We start from the raw sequence: 24,869 nt of genomic DNA, 5'->3' as shown, positions 1-24,869 counted from the left end.
GGTGGGAGCAACTGAAGCGTCCATCAGTGGATAAATGGACATACAAAACGTGGTAAACACACAGATTGGAATATATTGTCTTAAAAAGGAGATTCTAGCACATGTTACAACATAGATGAATGTGAGGACATTATGCTGCGTGAGTAAGTCAGTCACAAAAGGACAAATATTATATGAGTCACATGAAGTATGCAGAAACAGAACACATAGACACACAACGTAGCATAGTGGTGCCAGGGGCTGAGGGAGGGGGATGGGAGTTACTGGTGAATAGGGACACAGTTCCCATTCTGCAAAATGCAAGAGTTCTGGAGCTGATTTGTACAGCAGTGCGAATGTACTTAACACTACTGAAGTGGACACTTAGAAATGATTAAGATGCTAAGTTGATGGTGTTTTTTCAAACCCCAGTTAATAAACAAATCCCTACAAGCTAGCTGAGAACAGACAGGCCACAACAGGCTGCAGTCCGGACACCCAGGTAGAGGACGCCAGGCAGAGGCGCTTGGGTCTCCCGCAGAACCGTGTGCTGGTCCGGCGGGCCCTCAGCCGCCAGGGGAGAACGCGACGTGCACCACTCAGGCCTGTGTGGGGCGCTGCACACACCGCTGCATGGTCTGCACTTTGCAGGCGTCGGTCGTTTCGAGAACCCCTACGACTCTGCAGGCGGTTCGTGGCTGACTCCGAATCCCAGTGAGTCGGGTGTGCACGTCCAAGTCCATGGCACACGCTTTTGGGGATCATCTCTTCTTGTGGTGAGAACATGTGAAACTTGAATGTACTGTGGCCCCCACGGAGGCTACCACCCCCAGAAACACTCATTTCCCAACACAGCTGACACCAGGAGAGCCCCTGTGGCAGTCTGCTCACCTGGGAAAGGGGACAATGCTAACAGCAGCCACCCCAACAGCTGCTGGAGGCCAGGTGCCATGTGCCTGGGGTGCTGGGCCCGCGGCGAGCACCCCCTAGCAGTGCTCCCTTGTCTCTTTGCTGGCTCTCTCTCCTGATTTGAAACCACGCCAATTCGCACATCACTATTACCCAGGAGTGTTTTAGCAGAGCTCGTGCCTGCCCCACAGCTGCAAAGCTACCCAGCTGCCCTTGGGGGAAGCCCTGTGCATGGCGGCCTCTTTAGAACTGCCTGCCAGGGGTCTCCCAGCCCAAGACTCGCACCCTGGAGGCCTGGCCTGCAGGCTCCAGGTGACCAGAAGGTAATGGGGACAGAAGGCCGAGGCTCTCTCCAGCCGGGGCATGGAGAAGGAAGGGCTGCCCCCTTCTACACGTCCGACTCTGGCATCTAGCAGGGGCCTGATTCCCCGTGAACCTAAGCCGGGTCTGCCTTCAGTTTTGCGCTTGGTCAGCTCCTGTCCAGCGCTGGTTCCGGGGGACACCACCCAAGCTCCCAGGCCACCCCCGGCCCTGGGAGCCACAAACAGGAGCAAATCTTTAGGGATGAAACAACAGCCATGGATTCCGAGTGGGCCACAGTCCTGAGCTCTGGGGACCTAGAAGTAAAAATGAAAGTGGCTGTAAATTTCTTTAGCAGCCAACTTTTTAGTTTTCCTCTATTTTAATGAACCGGATTACTGGAAAGCTTCATTTGTATTATCCAGCTTTCTCTATTAGTACTATTCCCGCAGGAAAGTTCCTTTTTCTTTTCTGTATGATTTAAAAGCTTAAACGGAGGTGCTCTGCAGGCACAAGGCATGTGCCCTTATTTCTCTTTCTCACAGAGAGCGCCAACTTACCCAAAGCACCACAACCATATTAAATGACTTCTGGTCTTCCAAAGCTACAGGACTCTTCTTGATTCCCCTCAGAATCCCTCTCTGTGCCTCAGTATCCCTTGCACACACTGTCACACGCAGTGCATACACAGGCGCACTGCAGCGAACACGGGCCCCTGACACCCACACTCAGACGATAAGAGTCACAGGGCCACTTGGTTTCCATCTACCCACTTCCCAGGCATAGAGTTTGGGGGCGGGGGAGGTGACAGCAACCCCGAGAGACCCTCGTCCAGCATTAGCCCCCATCAGGAGCCCAGGTACACAGGTGAGGACCCAAAGGCAGCCTCTTGGTAGAGCTGCCGAGGACTCGCCTTCTCCCACCCGCCTCCATCTCCCATCTAATTTACCTCCCCTCCCTCTGTCCCTCAGCCTGAATGAGAACTGAAAATCCCAAATGCAGACACTTACAAGCAAAGGGAGCGGGAGAGGAAGAAATGCTCACATGCTCTGGGTGTGTCCTCAGGGAAAGAAACACACATGGGGGCATGCCTGTGTGCGTGTATACACACACACAAACACACACACACACACCCCTCTTTCACAACACCTGGACACGAAGCACCCCAGACACCTCGGGTGGAATGAAGAGACAGGATGGGGATAGGATGATGGAAGTCCATTCAAACTTTCATCCGAATCGCATCCCACCATCCGTGTCACGACCTTGAAGGTAATCCGTATTATCCTGAGCTAGCATTCCTGTGGGGCATAACTAATGGGAAAGCAGACACACGAGCCCAGCAGAGGAGCACATAGCACCTGCAATGTGATCCTGAGGTAGGGGAGAATCTGGTGGAATTCTGCATGTAGCTTGGCTTCAATCTGATGTTAAAAAGTAAAATTACACATGACAAACATTTCAATGGTAGAAACAGCTGCCATGTGACTGCTGGGGTGTGGAAAGGTAGAGAAAGGACCTAGCGGTGGTTTACTAACAAAAACAGGGAAAAGACCCAATGGTGGTTTGGAGAAGGAAAAGGGCAAATTCCATTTTGATCTGTTGGGGGAGGTCAATGAGCTCCCTATAAATTAGAAGAATATAACAGGTCATTCACAAACATGCTGGGCTGATTTGCCAGAGGACAGATTCATGGACACCTGTTGTCCTCCCCTGTAAGGTGTCCCGGTTTCTTCCTGCCACTGCTGCAGCCACTGAGCCCTATCCTACCAAGGGTCAGTTGTACCAGAACTGGATATTCCAGCTGTAGTTACTGCACTACCCTATTTAGTTATTGCAAAATCTGCCACATAGAAGTGCTAATGAGAACCAAGTTATGGCTAGGAAACCTAAGCTGAACATTTGATTTTGGAAGAAAATTAAAGTGGGTTGCTTACAAATGTTTAGCTGCTTATGCACATGCCAACGGGAAAATGCTGGGGCGGGGAGTGAAAATCTGTTAGGATTCTGCAGGGTGCAAGTGTCTAAACTCAAACCCCGCAGATCACTGAAAATGCCCCCTGGGTGTGGCTGATGTGAGAAAGACGAAGTCCTCAAAACCCCTTCACTTAAAATGTCATAAACTAATGCGTGTTGTCAGTTAAAATAAAACATGTGAAGTTCTGAACTTTTTAAGGCTTTCCGATTCAACCTACTTTTTCAACTGACAGCTCTCTGTGCATCAGACTCAAGGAGACCTCTCCCTCCACTGGCAACCTCCAAGCTTCTCACTTGCTGAATGTCTCTCCTGTGACAGCGAATGTGCTAAGAAGTTTACAGTGTATCTTCTTTATTCCTTTCGATGATCCTATGAAGTAGTCATTATTATACCCACGCTTCAGATGAGTCAACTGAGGCAAAGAGGAAATAAGCAATTTAACCAAATCCACCCAAAGTCATGCTGAGTTTTCACCAGGTCTTCCTGATCGAAATGGCTCCTCTGAGATCAGGCCTCAGATCCCAGGCGTGGTTTATCTGCACAGAAGACTCCTTCAACTTCTATTGTTTAGACCATAACAAAACCGCCAACAGAGAAAGTGTAAAGGGTAATATATACACATAAAGCCACAATAGTATTTTTAAAGTAATTCTCTTTTAAAAACTAGAAATTTCCGCTCAGGCCTGACACATGAGTTCAGACCACCGAATCCCTCCCACACTTATTCAGCACATCATGCTCTGTACCTAGCTCTTGGCCCGACATGGCAGCAGATTAAAAAAACCTCAAAATGCAAATACCTGTTTCCTACATGATACGGGAGAACATGAAAACAGAACATGGCGTAAGAACTGGGATGTACAATATCGAGAATATTTAGGGGGCAGTGCAACAGCAATGAACTGAAACTGCTCCCACAGTGAGGAAACGGGATGCAGCCACAGCAGCTCGGCAGTGTTGCTGCACGGTGGGCGGTCCAGGCAGAGTTCCGTCCCAGCTGTCCCCACACAGGACGTGGAACACATCGCACGCAGATGGCGCTCCTTCAGGCCACCAGCGCAGGACAGCCCCTTGCACAAGCCCAGCCAGGGCCCCACCCATCACTAACCAGAATGAAACATCACCGGTTTCAGTTTGTAGATGTGCTGACAAATCAGACAGCTTATGGTTTTTTTTTCCCTGAAGACACGAAAAGTGGTTTTGTGTTTGAACAGCTTTGCAGGACATCTAAATGCCTAACTGGTGAGTCAGTCATGTGAAGGTGCCAGGTGTCTGCCCTGCACCATGTCACAAGGAAAAAGTGGAGCTCAAGGAACAGCCAGGAAGGCCGCCTGCGCAGGCATGGGGCTGGTGCACATTTTGACCTAAACTTGTTCATCAGTACCACACACGGAACAGCCTTAAACCCCGCCCCACCACCACCACAGAGCAGTCCCCTCATAGTCACAAGTCCCCAAGACTGGGAAGAGCTGGTTCTCAGTCCTGGGGGCACTCCAGATAGTCTCAGGGGATTTAGAATCCCATGCTAGGCTGCACCCAGACCTTCTAAGCCAGCCAGGTAATTCCAAAGGCAGCCAGAGGGCCCCACTGCTGTAGCGTGGGGAGAAGGAAGGGAGAAGGAGGAGAGAGGAGGCGGGTAGGGCAAGGAAGAGGAGAGGAAGGGACAGGGCTGGCGGAGGAGGGAGGGAGGGGGAGCCCTATGAACAGGAGGAGCCAGGCCTGCCTCATGGCTGTTTGCCTCTGTGCTAAGGGGGTGGCAGATCCTGGGCCAAACCCAAACCCCAGCAAGCAGCCAGCCAGCACTCACCAGCATGATTCATTTTCAGCAACTTGCTGACACGTGGCAACACCTCCTGGTAGGTTTCTGGGGACTGGTGGGCAGCCAGGGCTGGCCGTGGCAGTGAGCACCCCAGCATCATGTGTGGCGGAAAGCACGGTGCCCACAGGCCCGGCCCCAGTGTTCTCATGGCTGATGCTAACCTTTAACCTTTACCGGAATGGGAATGACACCACTAGGAATTGGCTGGACAGCATTCCTGACCCAGTAACACTGTCTAAAGTAAGGGCAGCTATAACTGATAATAAGTGCCTGTCTCACACACACAATGTGTGGCCATTAAGTAAAACTGACAATATGCACCAAGAGGTAAAAGACCAGCCAGGCTGTGCTGGCAACGCCTAGCAATGCCCAGCCACGAAGACAGCTGGGTGCCGCCAGAGTGCAAGAGACAGCAGGGATGACCCCCCAACCCCCCATGGCCATGCAAGGGCGCCGCCTACCCTCTGGGCAGAGACATTTCCACCTTGCCTCAGACTGCCTGGCGACAGAATCTGGAACAGGCACAACGATTTCCTGAAGTTCAAGAGTGTTTTGGCACCAGGTCCTGCCTCTGAAAAGCTTTCACAGCTCTCCTATTTCACGATGAAAACCAAGCTCGTTCTGAAGCACTCATGTACAAGGGTCTCTATCAGACACAAGCAGCAGCCACAAATGCTTTCTGTCAAGACCTGAAGACCTGCTGGACTGACAGGTGTGTCCTTGCATTATGCTACAGCAGATGTTTTCACAGGTATTACTCTCTGTGATGCACAGGGTCACAGAGATGAAGGGGCCAAACACGGCAGCCCGACCGGGGCCTCCTCCAGGGACCTCCTCCCGCGTCTGTGCTCCGCTGGCTGCCAGCGGACACATGCCTGGTCCAGGCCCTGTGCTCTCACTGTTAGCTGCGGTGACCCAGCCCAGAGCTGCAGTGTGGGCCACACAGGAGGTGGAAGCTACCACACGTGACATCCTGCAGCCCATGGATGGCCAAGACTTGGGTAAATTCCACCTCAAACAGGATGTGAACACAGGCGGGCAGCCCAGGTACCCCAGTCAGAAACCTGTGTCCAGGAATGAAGGCTGCCACAAGGTCCACTGGGCTGCCACCACAACCCCCGTGGCCTCTGTCACAGACACAGCCTGGAAGCAGCGACCACGGTATCTCTGCTTGCAGCTCTGGCTTGAAAGGTGACGGAGAGCACAGAAAGGCAAGGGATATCCGGGAAGGCCAGCTGTGGCCTGACCAGTACTGTTTGCCATGTGGGTCACACACTGGGAATTCAGTCCTTGTGAGGGCAGGCCTTGGGGATGACCCCACTTCTGTGAGGATGAGGGGCCTAGAGGAGGAAACTGGTAGGTTCAAGTTGCATGGGGGGGCTGGGCAGAGCTGCCTAAGACCACATGCCCTGGCCGCTTTGCAGAACCCTCAGCCAGAGCCCTCTCAGAAGTGTGAGTGATGGGATAACAGAGGGGGGAGCAAAAAAACCCAGCACGGCTTCCCACTGTTGACGGGTGTTCAGTCTGCCAGGTGGATAGAATGAGTTTCACTTCCCTGCTTTCTCAAGTTGGCAATGCTATGGGCCAAACTGCGTCCCCCAAATCCATGTGCTGAAGTCCTAACCCGCAGAACCTCAGGATGTGACTGTACTTGGAGACAGGATTTCTAAAAGGGAACTGAGGTAAAATGAGGGCACCAGGGAGGTCCTACTCCAGGGAAACCATATGAGGACACAGGGAGAAGACAGCCATCTGCCAGCCAAGGAGAGAGGCCTCAAGGGAAACCAACCTGCTGACACTGTGATCTTGGACTTCCAGCCCCCAGGACTTTGAGAGGATAAGAGTCTGTTCTTGAAGCTGCCCAGTCCGTGGAGCTTTGTTACAGCAAATGGATGCAGCATCTTTTAAAAAGAAGAGCAGTGGCTTCGTGCTGACAGGGTGGCAGTGTGGACAGGGTCATTGCAGGGCCTCGCAGCCCTGCTCAGTGCTGCTGTCATGTTCACCTGGCTGCTATTCCCAGAACAATGTATAGTCCGCTTTCAGTCAGTACTCTGGATGTAAACTGGATACTTAGAGGAGAGGAGGAATGCCCATCCAACCGGGGGTCCTCTTTGCCCGGCTGCAGACGTCAGAGCTGGCCCTCCACATACCTGCCAGCACCGGGTGTGGCCAGCAACAAGCCCTGCCCTCCCGAAGCCCACCCAAGGCACCCAGACACCACCAAACCAGCCAGGAAGGCGGCTGGTCCCCTGCAGGGGGAGGGCTGAGGGTGAGAATCTGGGGAGACGTTGGATGGGACACAGGGGATTACCACCACAGCGTGGGGGGCAGCAGGCATGTGGGGAACCAGGAGGGCTGAAGGTAAGGACGCCAGGAGAGGCAGGTGGCTGAGTAGGGCAGTGGTGCAGAGAGGCCCACATGGGCTGGAAGCAAGGTGGGGGCAGGGAGAGGGTGGTGCTGGGCTGGCCCTGAGGTCCCCTGCAGCCCTCTGCTGCCCAAAGCTGCTCACTCCTCCACTGCTCTTTCAAAATGTCCACAAGAAGTAGCCTCAGGATGAGCCCGCAGTCCCTGCTAGAAGCATATGAACAGCCCCAACTCCACACCGAGCCCTTCAGCTCCTTGGGACAGGGACAGGGAACAGTGAATGAATGCCAAGGCCCTGCCATGAAAGAAATTGCTGAGGTCCGCTTGTCCCTGAAAAGGCACAATTACTAGGTGGAGGAAGTCAAGGGTCTCAGTAACAACATGGGAACCATGTGCACAGCGGGATGTGAGTAACGGGGCCCATTTCCTGAGAGGACGGAGCACTTGCTTCTAAGCAGCCTGGGTGGCGGGAACGCATGACCCACAGGAAGCAAATGGCAGAGGTGCTTGGGTCTCCCCAAGCTGACACCATAGGCCCACCTCCAAACGGCCCAGACTCCAGTGCATGGAAATGGGACACCGTGACACCTCATGTTCAAGAGGAGAAGATTAAGAATACAACAGGCCCAGATGACTTATTTTTCCAGAACTGTGTTAATGAAAAAGTTAAGGGGAGGCACAGGTACATATGGAAGGGCCACTGCAGCCCGGTACCTACCTGAACGTCTCGGCCTCGCTCAGGTTAAGTTAGGCTCACACAATTACAGCGTCAGCCGGAAATCTGCGGTTTGAAATTCTCCTCATTGTTCTTTCTCACAACGATTTAGGTTGTTTTTTCTTCATATCAATATCACATACTTATAAATATGTAAGTGAACTCTGATGCCCAGTATGGTAATACATATCTGTGATCCAACTAGATTCAATAAATAAATCCAAATGATCCAAATAAAATCAATTTTTGTGACAATACATACACACATATGTATCTCCCTGCGCGCTCACACACCTTGCCTCTCCGTGACCACTGTCATTCCACCTAGGTGATCTGGCAAGCACTGCAGCCCAGGAGGCACCCTTCACCCTTCTCTCCGGCGCTAGTGCAGACACTGACACAGCTCTCTCTACCCATGCGTCCAGGCAGCAGTGCAGGAGTCCAGTGTGTGGGCGCACCAGCTGCTTCCTGGAGCCTGCATCTTCCCATGGTGTTCGTTGCTACAAGCACAGCTATATTGCAGCACAAAGGTCCTTGAGACTTGACAATTCACTAGTGAACAAACTACAAGTGAAGGGGCTATGTTCTCGAAGATGAATGAGCATTTCTAGGACAGACACACAAAACGCTCTCTTAGAGCTTCCTGGGGGAAGTGGGGACCAGCAGTGCTGACTCTGCTGCAGTGTCACAGCGTTTTTCCCAGCAGAAGGAAGATGTTCAGTGTCACGTCCAGGACTGAGGAGCTGGTGAAGGTCAACCACACGGTGACAAGCACAGAAGCAGAAGGCCTGTTCCCTTTTGCCTGGGGCCAGGGAGAGGTGGGTGGAAGGACTGGGACGCCGGCGACAGGGGATCTGGTGTGGGATTCAGGGTAGGCACAAGCTCCTACAGACATGCACCTCGGCCCTCACTCTGGTGCTTTCAGCTCCCCAACCAGGCCACCAGCTTCACCCCTCCCCACCCCCCGGGGCATGGCAGGAATGCTGGGCCTGGGGTGCCCTTCCAGTGGCGCCTGGGCCCACACACACATGGACGAAGGGTGGACATCCGTTTTCTGGGTATGACGGGGGTTCTGTTCAGCCCACTGAGGAAAGCTGGCCTCTTCCCCCAGGTCTTCCCTTCAGCCCTTCTCCAGCTGAAGCCTCCCTGACATGTGGGGCCTTGCTGACCCTGGAGATACTGTTCCCCACCTGGGGAGGAGCAAGCCAATATGCAAACCAACCAAGGCTGTCACACCCTCATCCTCCTGCCCTCATCACCCAGGGCTGCGTATAGGACTAAGGCAGCCCCACCACCAACCTGCTCACCCTGCCGTGCCCATTCCTCCCCATGGAAACCACGAGAAAGACTCCTGCCCATGTTTCCTGGCCTGTTGCCCGACACTGGTGCTTCCCCGTGGGGCCCTGCTGGCCCTGCCTCCTGTTTCTAGGGATCCATGAGGATAAAAACTTCTGTCTTCGTGACAGCCATTCCCACATCTGTGTGTTTACCGTATCTGATTAAAGCAAATTCCAGGCAATTTAAAGACAGGGCCTTGGTGCCAGGGGAATTCCCCACACACTTCACGGCGCCGCTCCCTTCTCACTGTGCATTCTGGTTTGGCCTGCCCTGGGGTTCCACTCTCTCGAGTCTTCCTTTCTACTAAAATCTACACAATCCCTTCCACTCCTTGTGTGTGTGTGTGTGTGTGTGTGTGTGTGTGTGTGTAACCAGCAGTTAGTGTCTCCTGGAAATGGGGATGTGCAAGAAATGGAGCAGACTCAGCGAACAGTAGTTGAGATCACCTGATCTGCACATTTTCCCACGTACATAATTGTAAAGCAAATGCATGCTCAGCCCCACTTAGGGCTGAGCATTTTAAGGAAAGGGGAGATCAGGGGAGGCCTCAGAAGCTAACCCACGAATTCAATTTGCAGTGTCAGAAAATCGACACAAATGTTATTCCCAAACATAAGGCAGGATTAGCACCTCTGATGGTCAGGCCCGCACCTGTGTGTAGTCCTTTGCACACACACGTGTGTGGCCATCTCCCACACTGGGACCCTCTCCGACAGGCCTTGGGTGGGAGCTGGGTATGCATGACCGGTGACCAGTAATCCCTCACACCCCAGCACCTCTGCCTCACGCTTCTCCTTGTAAAGAAAACTACTTAATTTTATAGGTCTTCAGATAGTTCCCACCTTGGCCAAAAAATAAAAAGAGGGAACCTGCAGTCTACCCTTTCACCAAGAGAACCCTCCATCCTCTCCCAGGCTGAGCTGACCTGCAGAGCCCACCTTCCTGGGCTCCAGAGCACTAAAGCATGAGGCTCGTGACCGGGGGCCAACGCTGTGGCTCATTCTCATGTGTCCTCCCATCACCGTAATCACAGGCCTTTGTAGTCTGTGTTTCATCAGTCGTTCATGCCTAGGAGAAGAGCAGCTGACCAACTACCGCTCCCTGCACAAGGTTAATGGTTGCCAGGGCGCTCGTTAGGGCTCGCCACCTAGATGAAGCTGACTTGGGGCAAAAAAAATTTCCTTCTGGCAGGTGCTGCCCCCTCAAGATTAATTCACAGAGAAGGAAATATAACAGGGCTGGCCTCCTGGCACAATGACAAAATATATATAAACAACACGTCGGCTTTCTGCAGTTGACATCACTCACACCCCGCTCTCTACAAGGACCTACAAATTACAGCTGTTGATGTTTTCGCATAACCTAAACTTTCACTCTACAGAATCTTACTTGTCTAAATGTATTTATACTCTCGGTAATGGAGGGGCTCATTATTTACACCGGTTGTTTAAACAATAACCAGATTGTTTGGGGCTGGCGCGTCGGGGTCGGGTGGGTTTGCCGTCTATGGAACACCACTCTGAACCCACATGCTTAGAGCAGCCAAATAAACGGACAGAGGGGAAATTATGACGCGAGAAAGGGTCTTTGTGAATTGTAAACAGGCCTACACTGTGGGGCCTGCTTTCAGGATCTCTGAGTAACCACACGGCAGTGGGATGTCAGAAAACATCCAACCACAGAACCCAACTCCTTCCTGCCCAGGAGCCCAGTGAAGCCCTCTAGAAGATTCCGTCATGCCCCATCCCCTTGGCTGAACTGCACCAGCCAGTATGAAGTCAGGACCCACTCTGGAAAGTTCTCCGAATAGAACTGTCTGATTCCCCCTCCACACGGACGTCCCATCCTAGCCATGCGATCCTCAGAAGAGAGCGATTATGAACCCGGAATGTGAAGGTCCTGCAAGATGGCGTGAGAAGGCCTGTGGACACCGGAAGTGCTCAAATCCACTAGGGAACGTAAAGACGGCAGAACAAGAGCGCCAAGGACCTGCGGGGCACTACAGGCGCTCAGTGATCATCCTGAACTGTATCTCCTTTTCTCTCCCAAAGGAGGAGAGATTGCTAAATAAGGTGTCCTGTCAAGAAGAAAAATGTGCAAGAGGAAAAAAATGAAAGTAAAAGAAATCTTGACATATCTCTGTTCTTGAAGCATCTTCCATCTCTGGAGGGTAACAGCTGGCTTTGTCGGCAACTCAAGAGGATAGAAACCCTCCGACGCTCGCAGATTGGCCTCTGTCACAGCTCTGTGCATGCTCCACTGAGAAGAGAGGACACCAGCCCTGCCGACAGGACAGGCTCCCGAGGGCCATGGCAGGGCCGTCGTCCTTAGATGCCAGTCACCTTCTCGGGGTTTCCCTCAGGGTCTGCAGAGCCACCAACAAGCCATGACTTCTCAACATAGAACAGAAACATAACACCGCTATAAGCCATACCCACAGCAGGCCGGCTGCTCAGGACCAATCTTCACCACATTGCAAACAAGTCAGCTTCAGTTCCCTGAGTCAGGACTCCATCAATGCTCCTGAGTCATTCTCTAAGATAAAAGTGACAGTTCCTCCTGCCTTTCAAGGATCTGACAAGGTGGGAAGACAACTGAACTCCCAAGAGAAGGATATAGGGTGTCGATTGATTAACACACACCTGCAGCATGGCTGTAAAATGAGCATGTGGGCTTTGGAATTTAAAAAACAAAACAAAGACAACTGAGTTCAAGCCCAGGCCCTTCTTGGTTGGCACTAACTAAACTCACTGGGCACAGCTTTCCTCAGCAGCCCACCAGGCTGACACATTCGGTGACAGCCCTGCTTCCCTGAGTCACTCAAAGTGCTTGTCACTCGGCAAAGTTCCCTCCCATCATCTTCTCAAAGAACACAGGGTGTAGAAAAATGGTAACCATTCTAAGTGAGGTTGGTGAATGCAAGCAATTTAAGTTTTCTAGTGAATTGTGAAGGTCTACTTACGTAATGGGTTTAAGAAAAAGTTCATGGTTATATAGATTATGTTTCAAGAAGGAAATCCAATAATGTCAAGTACCCTTTTCCATAATAAATGATATGCATGCCATTGTAAAACGATCTACGGCTTCCAACATGCCATATTACAGATTCATGGCATATATAAAATGATTTTTCTCTGATGAACAGTTATTACAGAGCAATACAGCTCCTTCTCAACAGCAAAGAAACCACAGACATTTTCATTCATAATAAAAGTTATCACATGGTTTGAAAAATAAACTTGAAGGCAATTAGAATACAAGGGTCAGAAAAGGTGCTTCAAAGAGAACATTAAATATTTACAGGTGAAATGAGTGCATTTTGCTCAAGACTGAAGCATTAAGTCAAGCTCCTGGGGCTTTTGACAGGCTCATAGAGAATTACAGGATTTTCACTAATCCTCAAATAAACTGTATAAATACTATTCTTAGCTCAGACACTGCCTGCTGGCTATCAAGGGGTATTCTTGACGGAAAACGTGACAGCACCTCGGGACTGTCAGCCTTCGAGAAACTGATGGTCTTCGTGCAAGCTCCCTGCAAACCAAAAGCATGTGATGGGATGCCCAGGAAATAAAGAAGCACCACTCTGCAATGCAGAGTGGCTCTGGGGCCCCTTTCTAACTGAGCAGGAGGAAATCATCAACACCCAGACATCTGGAAGATGGGTATATTTCAAAAACCCAACAACGACAATAACACAAAAGCAACAACCACCCACAGGGAGGGCTGCTGTTACTCTGCTCCCCATGGCCATTCTCTAAGGACGCTCATGGTCACAGAAACAGGTTTCGGACAGATTGTAGAACTCTAGCGCCTGTGGCTTCCCTCCCTTAGAAAGCCCTTCTTAATAAATGGTAAACGGCCCACCTGATCCCATTGCTCAAGACCAACACCAGCTGCCACCTTGCTCCGTCCTCCCCTAACTCCTGGCTGCCTGTTGGTCAGGACTCAGTTCTACACCAGGACAGGTCTCAAAGCCATTCCTTCTCTCCTCCTCCTCCCCTGCCTCACATGGTCTCCATCCATGCTCCCTACTTCCACACTCAACCACGATAGCCCATTGGTTTGCATGCAGCCACAGGGGGTCCCTCCAAAAGCTAAACCTCATCATGTCTCCTCCTTGCTTCAGATCCTCCATGGAGCCGCCCATCCTACTTCAACTAAAGCCCCAAATCCTCGCCAGCCCTGGCACAGGCCGTCCCCACTCTGGCATGCCTTACCTCTTTCTGACCTCCCAGCTCGTCTTGGTGCACCAAAGCTCTTTCCTGCCACGAGACGTGGACACTTGTTTGTGAGCCTGGTTTCCAAGCAGAAGCGCCTTCTCAGACAGGCCTTCTGGGCCAGCTCACTGAAGGCACCCGTCCCCCTGCATGCCCCATCACTCCCTCACACCCTTTTCTCGTTATGGTCTTCACGGACGCTGCCTTTACCCACAATCACTTCCTTTATTTTTCAGTTGTTTACTGTCTCCACTCCCCTCCAGAATTGGTGGGTTCTGTGTTTTTCAAGGGAAATGACATGAAAATCCACAGAGGATTTAAACATGAGCTAAGGAAGCAAGGGCATAGCAGAGTGGGGCAATGACTACCACTTACCATTTGTTACTGGTTTTGAGCCCAACTTCGAAAAGAAAAGACACTTATAAATGGGATTTGAAACTACTTATAACCATTCACTTGCAAACTGTACTAATTTAAGTTGACATTATCTTAAGTCTTCTAAAAATGTGACAATGCATATTTTAACTGACCACCGATGCTTCTGGATTACTTTGAAGCCGTTGTGCATTTCTGAAGAAGAGATGAACAACTGTGGAAGGGAGCCCCAGGGGCTCTGGATCCCATCTGCTCTGCCTGCCTCCAGGTGCTTCCCCCCGTCCCACAGGCAGGGGGCAGCGCCGACACCCCCACTTCAAACAAGACCGGCAACAAAACTGGGGGCTGGCCAGGCCCAGGGCTTCAGTCTTGTCCAACTTCACTTCTGAGGTCAAGCTGGGGGAGTGGCACAGGGCCCAGCTGTGGGGGCAGACCTCGGTGCGTGTGTCCCCACCTCCCCAAATTCATTCCAGGACAGTAAACTGCCTCCAAAAGCCTGGGAGGCCGTCCACGGCATCCAGAGATCAAGGCTGCAGCCCAGGCTCGCAGGGCCAGGCTAGCCCCGCGGCCAGCTGAGGGGGCCACGCCAGGAGCGGGGTAACCATGGCCTCGGGGGGTGTGGTCTCATCTGAGGAAAGACCGTCTAAGCAAGGAGCCAGAGAAGGCGGTGCACGCCAGCCAGCACCCCACTTCTTCATACCTGGCAGGCACCAGCGCGCCCCGAGAAGGGCCCTCCCTCAGACCCACGCCCCTCTGGATCCGGGCAGTCCCAGGCCCCATCTGGTATCCATGGGAACGGAAGAAAAGTTAAGGCCGGGTTTAACTACCGTGATGAAGATTTACTGAGGAAGTAAAAGCAGAAAGAAACCACAAACCTGGTGGGTTGTTAATGGGAGGTGGGAGAGAACGCAGCGGAGGGGAGGGCAGGCTGTTTCAGTGTCGCAGCTTTTGTTCAGAGCTGTTCCAGAGGATCTTAAAATTATCAGGTGGGGGAGAGGGAGCCTTGGGCGCTGGTCCACGGTGCAATTTATGAAGCATTTCCTCTTCTCTGGGGCCAGAGCTGTGATCACATGAGCCTTTGCTTTTCTAAACTCCATGTTTGTTTTTGTAGTTTCTGCCAAACTAAATCAATTCAACTTGTGGCAACCTTTAAAGAGTCATGACTCGCTGAAACAGTCTCAAAGTTTGACTTCTTTCCAACAACGTCGACCAACATTTGTATAGGTTTCACATGCCTGGTGATCAAATCCTCTAATTATTCAAATCTGTGTCACATAACTGTAAATTAGAGAATTCTCAGATGACAGATTTCTGTTCTTTGATATGCACAGCTAAATATCTTTTCATTCAAGTCGGGCAGAAACACTCAACTTTTCCTGCATCAGCACTCCCAGGGCACTAGTATCTTGTAATATCTTTAACCAGAACAAAAGGCCACATGTCCCCATGAGTGCCCTTCCTCCACGCCTCACAGCCACCCACCCTGCCACGTGGCATTGCCAGCCCACCCCCGCTGTGCTACCCCATACTGCCTGGACACCAGGTGCACTGAAACCTGAATCATTCCCAACAGCCCTCTTGGTGGAGGGAGGAGGAATTTGTTACAAAGGAGCCCCAGTGGCTCTCTGTAGAAGGAACTGAAACAACTGCCTGAGCTGGTTATAAAGAAATCTAACCCTTTTATACAAGAGAAAACAAAGAAGAGGACAGAATGTAGGGGCACTTAGCAATGGCCCCAGCGGACTTGTGCTGTAGTCTGATATTTATGTCCCTTCACAGTGCATGTGTTGAGACCCAATCGCCAGTAACCGGGGTTAGGAGGTGGGGCCTTTGGAGGGATTGGGTCCTGAGGGTGGGGCTCCTATGAATGGGGTTAGTGCCCTTAGAAACGAGAGCCTAGACAGGCTCCTCGCCCCTTCCACCAAGTGAGGACATGGTGAGAAGACAGCTGCCTGCAACCCAGAAGCGGGCTCTCCCCGGAACCTGATCACGCACTTGCAGCCCTCAGAACTGTGAGAAATAAATGTCTATGTTTATAAGCCACTCAGTCTGCAATGTTTTGTTAGAGCAGCCCGAGCAGACTGAGACAGCTTGGAAACACAAAACATCAACCAGCGTGGTGAACTGGCCCACCCAGAGCTGCAGGAGTGCTGGCTTTAGCCTCTTAGCTGCAATGGACGCAACCCATTCCACATAAGTCAGCTCTAGGGAACTCTGACCTCCGGACCCTGCGACCAGTGGAGTGACAGCTGTTCAGGAAGCAGGACCTCTCAGACTGCAGAATCCCCTCTCTGCCTCTTCTTTCTGCTCTGCTCTGTGTTGTCTGCGTCATTTGTCTCTTTTCCTGCCCCATGAAGAAAACACGCTTCCCACTGCTTCCCACGGCTCTGCCCGAGCAGCCCCTAAAGAAGTTGCCCTCCTCCCCTGCCTCAGCTCCAGAAAGGAGCCTGGTGATTTGGCTGCAGTGAAATGCCCACCGCTGGGCAGCCAGCCACCCGAACAGCCAGCTTCTCTTCAGGCACGGATGGGTGGTGAGGGACAAGGGGCAGAGCCTGGGACACAGGGAGGCAACAGTGCACACGCCCAGGGCTCAGGTCCCAGGGGAAGCACAGTTTATGATATTACTGGGGCAAGAATTAAAGTACAGGAACAAAACATTACCCCACAGAAGCCTTAGCCACTGCCTGGCTGCTTCCATCTGTTCACTAAGCTTCTGATTCCTTTACCCAGCAGGCAACCTCACAGAGTTGTCATTATATAGGGAACAGCCAGGCATCTCAGCATCCTCTCCATGAGGCCCCAGAGTCGTGGTAAGAAGTCTGTGTGTGAGTGTGTGTGTCTACATCTGTGTATGTCTATACCTCTCTGTATGTATATATCTCTGTGTCTACATCTGTGTGTCTACAAGTGTGTATCTACATCTGTGTGTATTTGTGTGCATGTCTGTCTGTATGTCTTGTGTATGTATATGTGTATCTCTCAGTGTGTCTGTGTGTGTGTCTTTGTTTCTGTGTGTGAATGTGTGTGCCTTTGTGTGTTTGTCTCTCTGTGTGTCTGTGTCTGTGTGTTTGTGTCTCTCCGTGTGTGTGTGTGTGTGTGTGTGTGTGTGATTGGAGGGAGATAAGTCAGGAGCAGCACGGGAAACATACCTCCCAGACAGTGTGTTGTTTCTTTTTAACTCAAAATTTGGGGGATAATTTGAAAAATCAAAACATGGGTACATAATGGAGGAGAATGCAAAATTCGTATTAATTTTGAAGTAAAAAAAAAAGAAGACGAGGACAGCTGTCATCTTGAGGTATGCATGATCTGAGCTCCACTGTGACACCTCAACACGTCACATCACCTTTGAAAGACAGAAACATCCATTCCAGCCTGCTGTCCCAGCCACCAAGTGGGGACAGCTCTGGGCCCACTCTCAAGCTGCCTAAGCCTCAGCTTCTTCACATAAAGGCGGGGCAGCAGGGGTTGACCAGAGAGCAGTGTGGCCTGCACATTGCGATCAGCTGGGGAGCTGGGCAGTTTAATGCCAGGGTCCTGTGGAGACCAGCGAGGTCAGAACCCCTGGGACCGGGAGCCCAGGAAACCCCAGGACACGAGCCAGCGCTGAGAGGACAGAACAAACAGACCTGAGAGCGCTCCGTGCAGATGGGGTCACACGGGCGACAGAAGCCGCCACCATGATCCCCTCTGATCAGATCTGTTTGCCTGGGTAGAGCGGCCTCCACCCTGCTACACATGCCCGGGCCTCTTGTGCTGTCTGAAGCTGCCTACCTGGGCAGTCAGGCGGGGCTGTTTTTAAGGTTCCCTTTGAGGTTTTTGTACAAATGCTCCAGGATTCCAGACTGACCCTGGCTCCCCTGGGTAACCCACCTCTACCCACCCCCCTTCCCTCCTCACTGAGGCCGGCTCCCCTGGGTAACCCACCTCTACCCACTCCCCTTCCTTCCTCACTGAGGCCGGCTCCCCTGGGTATCACACCTCTACCCACCCCCTTCCCTCCGATAGAACCTGTGATGCTGCAGGTGTGTGTCCTCAGCTCTAAAGTCCTCTGCAGTCCCTGCTCCCCTCCCTGGCTCCCAGGAGTACCATATAACTCATCCTAGGCAGCAAAAGCAATCTTAGGGAAGGCATCTAGAGACACCAAGAAGTATCCAAGGGAAAGGAAGAGCTTGTTGTGATGAGGCCTGCACTACAGATGAGTATCTGGGAGCGCTCAGCTTCCAGAAGATGCCGGAGGCCAGGGAGGGGCTGGTGGTTCCCTGAGGAAGGGAGTGGTGCAGGCCCCAGCCCCTGGGGTTGATGCAGAAAGAGAAGGCAGAGGGAAAACAGACATGGGTGTGTTTCCAAGGGTAGGTCACCTAGGAAGAAACGACCAGGGGACCTGCCCATGGAGAAGCAGAAAAACAACTGCCATTGACAAGGGGAATGACCTCTGAATCAGGGTCAGACACACTTTTTAACTAGATTTTGCCACTTGTTAATAGTGATTCAAGAAAAACCTATTGCTAATTGGCATATAAGAGAATAAGAAATAGTTCAGAAACTCAAACCACAGAAGGTGCCTACTATATTGTGATTTGTAAGATATGTATACATATGTAATTATATATTTTTGGTCATTCAGACGATGGAAATACATTTCTCTGACATAGTTGGTCTTTGTCCATAGTTCTTGGCTCACATCTCCCAAACACATGAAATTTATGTTAATGAGGTGATTTTTAGACTCCACCTAAGGGTGGGGGCTGCCAGTGGAGCCAACCATGTGATTGGAGGGCTGGAACTTTCAGTCCCACCCCCTGACCACCAGGAAGAGGAGAGGGCTGGGGGTTGAATCAATTGCCAGTGTCAAAAGACTTAATCATGACTACATAATGAAGACTCCGTGAAAACCCAAAAGGACAGCTCACTGGCCCTTTTCAGGGGAGCTCTGACGCTGGGGACCCAGAACGCTTCCATGTGCCACCATGCTGGGCCCCAAGCTCCAGGAAGACAGAAAGTCCTTTGTTCGGGACCTCACAAGTTCTGACAATTAAGTTCGCGAACTTGTTGCAATGATGTTGCTAACGTTTTTTGATATCAGAGGGACTACTCATCATGAATTTGTAACAACTGGATAAACAGTTAACCAAGTTGACTATTTGGAAGTGATGAAAAGGCTGCGTGAAAACGTTAGACAACCTGAACTTTTCGCTAACAATTCGTGGCTCTTGCATCATGACAATGCACCAGCTCACACGGCACTGTCTGTGAGGGAGTTTTTAGCCAGTAAATAAATAACTGTATTGGAACACCCTCCCTACTCACCTTAATCTGGCCCCCAATGACTTATTTCTTTACCCAAAGATAAAGGAAATATTGAAAGGAAGACATTTTGATGACATTCAGGACATCAAGGGTAATACCACGACAGCTCTGATGGCCATTCCAGGAAAAGTTCCAAAATTGCTTTGAAGGGTGGACTTGGCACTGGTGTTGGTGCACAGCTTCCCAAGGGGAGTACTTCAAAGGTGACAGTAGTGATATTCAGCAATGAGGCATGTAGCACTTTTTCTAGGACAAGTTCATGAACTTAATTGTCAGACCTTCGTATCTTCACCTGGCTGTTTATTTGTATCCTTTAATATGCTTTGTAATAAATTAATAATCTAGTGAGTAAATGGGTTTTCTTGAGTTCTGTGAGCCATTTCTAGCAAATTAATTGAACCCGAGGAGGGGCTGTGGGAAACTCTGATGTACAGCCAGTTGGTCAGAAGTGCGAGTAACACCCAGGACTTGCGACTGTCGTCTGAAGTGGGGGTGGGGGGTGGGAGAGGAAGGTGTCTTGTGGGACTGGGCCCTTTCCCTGTGGAATCTGATTCTGTCTCTGGGCACATATCAGAACTGAGTTCATTGTCATTTACCCTCCCTGCCGGCGTCCCAGAACTGTTTGTTGGTGTGCGGAAGCCTCCACACACACCTTGGAACTGGGTGGGGGAACCCTTTCAGCAACCAAGCAGCCACAGAGCTCGCCATCCATCGGCTCTGCTAATCCAAGAAAAGCAGTGTCTGCTGCCCATTTGTTTGTGGCCACAGCAGGTGAAAACTTGGAAAAACCAAATGTGGACGTTTTCCCTGGGAAAGGCCTAACTTGCTTCGGGTGACAAAGAATGCCCAGAACTCACTGTGGGAGTGTCCTGGGATCCGCAAGGAGACAGGCGGTTCTGTCCCAGCCCAGGAGAGGACAGGCCCAGTGACTTTGACGTGTCCCAAGACCGACAGTCACAGGGGCAGCTGCACACAGGTCATGGGGAGGGTCAGTCATCAACATTCTTTCCACTCACTCCCTCACACGTAGGCACTGATTTTCAAAGCACAATGGGTTACTAGTGTGTTCCCCCAAAAATAAGACCTAGCCAGACCATCAGCTCTAATGCGTCTTTTGGAGCAAAAATTAATATAAGACCCGGTCTTATTTTAATATAAGACTGGATATAATATAATATGATAATGCAATATAATATAATATAACACTGGTCTTATTTTAACATAAGACCCGGTCTTATATAAATCCAGGTCTTACATAATATAAGACCGGTCTTATATTAATTTTTGGTCCAAAAGACGCATTAGAGCTGATGGTCTGGCTCTAATTTTTGGGGATACACGGTATGTGGCCAGTGCTGCACAATCTAAATGTGTGTATGGGTTGGATGGTGTCCTCCAAAAGTCACATGCTGAAGCCCTAACCCCCAGTTCTCTTATTTGAAGAGATGGCCTTTACAGAGGTCATCATGTTATAATGAGGTCATTAGGGTGGGTCCTATTCCAATATGACCCGTGTCGTGATAAACGGGAAATTCGTGGACACACACACAGAGGAAAACGGTGTGTAAACACAGGGAGAAGAAGGCCGTCTGCAAGCTAAGGAGAGAGGCCTCAGAAACCAGCCCTGCCCATAATGTGACCCCACACTTCTCGCCTCCGGAACTGTGAGAAACTAAATGTCTGTTGCTTAAGCTGCCCAGCCTGTGGCACTTTGTGACAGCAGCCTGAGCAGACGCATACAGTAGGTGACAGGTACTCATACTGCCCTGTTATTACTGCCCAACCCCTCTAGTTACGAGACACTTCCCCTCCACCATGGAGTCCCACTCTGCTTTGCACATGATCCTGATCTCCTTTCCACACCCACTGCAACCTGCTCCCTCAGCGACACCCACAGGTCCGGCTGCTGTACCCACGTGCAGCCCCTCTGTCATGGCTCCTGTCACTGTATCACCCACAGCCTGAGGCGGATCAGTCACCCACTCGACTCACTCAGACACAGCTGACCTGCCTGGGTGTGGTGCACAGCCTCCCACTCCTTCAAGCATTAGCATGGCTCAGATGTTCACTCCAGGACACAAACACCTCCTCCGGGGAAGACCATCTCATCTGATCTCGGGGTCAGGCCTCCACTGGAAACCCACAGCTGCCCGAGGAACACAGTCCTTGACCGACCACAGGCACGCCATGTGAGCTCTAGGAGCCCTGTCTACAAGACCCAGGCACGCGGATCCTGGCCCAAGAAATCAGAAAGCAAAGTTCCCTTGCTCAGTGCACCTGCCACTTCCATCCCTGGGAGGGACGGTGAGGCTGCAGCAGGCCTCTGGAGGCACCCCCATGGGCAGGACTGCCCGGGGCCACCTCTGGAGGCAGAATCACCTGATCTGAGTGCCACTAAGTTCTAGTGAAGCAAAAAAATACACAGTGGCTTAACTCTAATCTATGAAATGGCTGAGAAAGAAAACAGGCACGCTGTGAAAGTCACAGAGGGGAAAATGAACACTTTATAAAGCAAAAAGACAAAAACAGATTCAAACCAGCATGAATTGTACTGGACGTTCCCTGTGAGCAAGGCCATGGCTTGTATTTCTCCTACACCTCCCAGAAAACAAAGCCAAAGGCTGTGCTTAGAATGGATGTTCATGAAACCCATTACCATGGGGGGGAGGGGAGGAAGGGAGGGAGAGAAGCATCTTCCTCCCTCAGGACAGAGCAAGTCTGCTGTCCTTGGAGATCACAGCTAGAAATAGCTACTCCCCATCACAGCCACTCCCTGGTTCCGTTGTCTCGCTTCACCAGAGAGTGTGGGTGGCCCTGACCCAGCCAGGGCGGGATGGTGCAGTGTCCTGGAAGCTTGTAGGCACCGGTAAAGCAAGGCAGGCTGTGGGTGAGTGAGCCACCATGGGGTGGCCTGGGCCCTGCCCCTCTGAACAGCTTGGGCAGCAGCACCAGATCCAGAAACTTCAGGCACCTGCAGGGAAAACCCAGAGACCTCATAATTGATTCTTCAGAAACCAGCAACACAAAAGTCCAGGTCCCATGAAACACTCTGCTAACCTGAACTGCTGTGCAAAGGTGAAATACTTAAACCGTCTACAAAGCCGTCACGTCTCTCCACGGGCACTGGCGGTTTTCCAGGTCACGGCCTATGCAGTGGGCCAGACACCAAGGACAAATCTGACGGGATTGAGGCCAACCCTGGCATGGACCCTCTGAGGCCACACAGCAGGTGTGGACAGCACTCTTCCATGGAGCCAGTGACCACCTGCCTACGCATCCCAAGACAAGATGAAACCTACATCGTGCCCACCCTACAGCCTGCCCAGCAGTTGTCCACTTGAATGTTTTCAGTCCGGTCAGTCAGTGGCACTGCTTCTGAGGTGCTCCTGGGACAGCTAGTCCAGCAGAGCTCGGTCCACAGGGCACAGGGCTGGGAGGGGGAACTCCAGATGGCTCAGGTCCCGTCTAGCTTCCACGAGGCAGGTGAGTGGAGGTGTGAGGAGCTCGTGAGAACAGAAACAGACATTTAAGGAGGTTGGTGGTGCCAGCAGAGCTGAGAACCTCTGCATGGAGGGGCGGGCTCATGCTGTGGAGAGCTACACGGTACCCTAAAGGCAGGGAGGGGCAGGCGCACTCTGTGGACAGCGTACACTGCACCCTAAAAGCAACGGGGCAGTAACTCCCACGGTGGTCATTCACTGGGGAGGGGCGTTCTATGCAACTCATTACAAGAAAGTGAAACTGGACAAGTTCTTTCTAGCTGTGAATCCCTAATGGGAGGGGTGCTGTCCCTCTCCCAGAAATGTCTGCTCTCTAAGGGAGCATGATTAGAAATTGGTTGAAAAACACAATGCCCAGCGGTCCCTGAGTCCAGGACCCAGGCTTTGTATTTCCTGGCATGTTACACAAAATTGGTTCTCAACTTATGCAGAGTAAAGGGGGGACATGAGCAAACAAGAGATGGAAGGAAGGCAGCTTTACAAACTCACCACTAAACAGAAACCAAGACAAGACCCTCAAGGCAGGGCAAAAAGACCATCCACCAGAACTGGGCTGTGGGGAATTCATGGAAGTGACAGAAAGGTAGAGGTCTACATTCTGATACTAAATTTGAGTCGGAACTATGTGGACAAAGTCTTGATTTTTTAAAACGTATTTTTCCTGGTGCTGGCCATGAGCAGGCGGGAAGCAGTGACAGCCCAGGGGTCACACGCACCGAGCACCGGCATGCTAGTCTCTGCATACCGCTAATGAAGGACCAGGTCCTGAGGAAAACGGCCGATGGTCGGTCTGAGACAGGAGGACGCAAAGGAAAGCCAGGGACAGAGACCCCGCTGTGCCAGACAGCCAGAAGGATACAGACACCAGCCTGACGCACTCCCTGGCACTGGGGGTAGCAGGAAGCGTAACAGAGACTTTAAGTAATTATGATACATTGAGAGTTTTTTGTTTTTGTTTTTTTTTAATCAGTCCTTGATGATTTTCAAAACTTGGGGTAAGGAGAGTTTTCAGGAAAATGACTAAAGGAGTATATAACCATTATACAACCTGCCAGGGAGTAACTGATTCAGGCACTCACCTTGGGTGGCAGGCTGTACAAATGCGACTGCAGACTGCTTAACTGTAACAGACGGAAAACCAAGATGCCCTGACAGAGGTGAGGACGGCCACCACATGTGGTCGGATATAGCATCCCTGCTAGTGGGGCCACCTGACCTCTGCGTGCGACAAGACGGAAGTGCCCCGCTGCATCTACCCAGTGCTCAGGCCACTCCCCTTCAAGCATCCGGCCTTGGAGCAAGCCCAAGGGACAGAGAATCCAGCACAGCATCCCTGGGAGGAAGGAGTCCCGCAGGTTCAGAACACACGACATTCCACAAGCAAATTAGCCTGTGTTTTCCAAATTGTTGATGTCATAGAGCAAGAAACTGTGTGGGGGAGGGGCACTGTTCTGGATTCAGGAGACCAAGGGGTTATAAAAACCAAATTGATGAGTAAACCTTGACTGGATCCTGATTTGGGGAGAAGAAAGGAATAAAACTCCCTTTGGGAAGACCTGGACAAGAGTGAATATCCAGTATTCGAGGATTCCATGGAAAGGCTGTTAATACTCTCCTATGTCAGAACGGCATGGCTGCTAGTATGTACAGAAAGTCATTCTTAGGAGGTGGGTTGTTATGTAAAACTTCCCAGGTTGACAGACAGGAAAAAGAGGCCGTCAACTCCATCATTATGTTAAGAGTTTATTAGGGGGATTCATTAATACATACGAGGTGCATCCTGGGCGGGTGTGGTCTGCACCATGTGGCAGGCGCTAAGGGGTTGTACAGGACCAGGCAGGATGGACGGGGTGTTGGGACAGGACCACCCCAACAAGGGGAAAACGCCTTATGTGCTTGTCCAAGGCAGGGCAACAGCCTGTCCCAGGCACCAGCCTGCCTGGGGTACAGGGGAGGCGTCAGACAGTCTCTGCGTGGTTTTGGGAAGCAATGTCTGTTCTGGCCCAGATCTAGCTGATCTACACAAGGGTCCAGCGGCGGTCAGCCAGTGGTCAGGCAGTGG

The 24,869-nt window shown here is 51.4% G+C and overlaps 1 protein-coding gene across 3 annotated transcripts in view; it reads right to left on the bottom strand.

The window, feature by feature from the left end:
- ROR2 (receptor tyrosine kinase like orphan receptor 2) overlaps nucleotides 1–24,869 on the bottom strand; it is a 230,511-nt gene that overhangs the window by 83,342 nt on the left and 122,300 nt on the right. Inside the window, exons 1-2 of one of the 3 annotated variants that reach the window (XR_012495647.1) lie at nucleotides 14,873–15,057; nucleotides 6,775–6,886 (exon numbers count right to left, since the gene is read on the bottom strand). The exons of 1 other annotated variant lie outside the window; for it this stretch is intronic. Coding sequence is in view for 1 of the 2 variants with exons in the window: in XM_074330190.1 (XP_074186291.1) it covers nucleotides 6,775–6,886 (112 nt within the window). In the remaining variant the exon portion in view is untranslated. Of the gene's footprint in view, nucleotides 1–6,774; nucleotides 6,887–14,872; nucleotides 15,058–24,869 lie in introns of those variants that run through there. One more of the 3 variants, XM_074330190.1, reaches the window with a different exon arrangement.

This window comes from Rhinolophus sinicus, linkage group LG04 (assembly GCF_036562045.2).
Source record: "Rhinolophus sinicus isolate RSC01 linkage group LG04, ASM3656204v1, whole genome shotgun sequence".
Classification (NCBI taxonomy): Eukaryota; Metazoa; Chordata; class Mammalia; order Chiroptera; family Rhinolophidae; genus Rhinolophus; species Rhinolophus sinicus.
The sequence above is the reverse complement of the archived record's forward strand: the minus strand, read 5'-3'. Positions and strand labels throughout refer to the sequence as shown.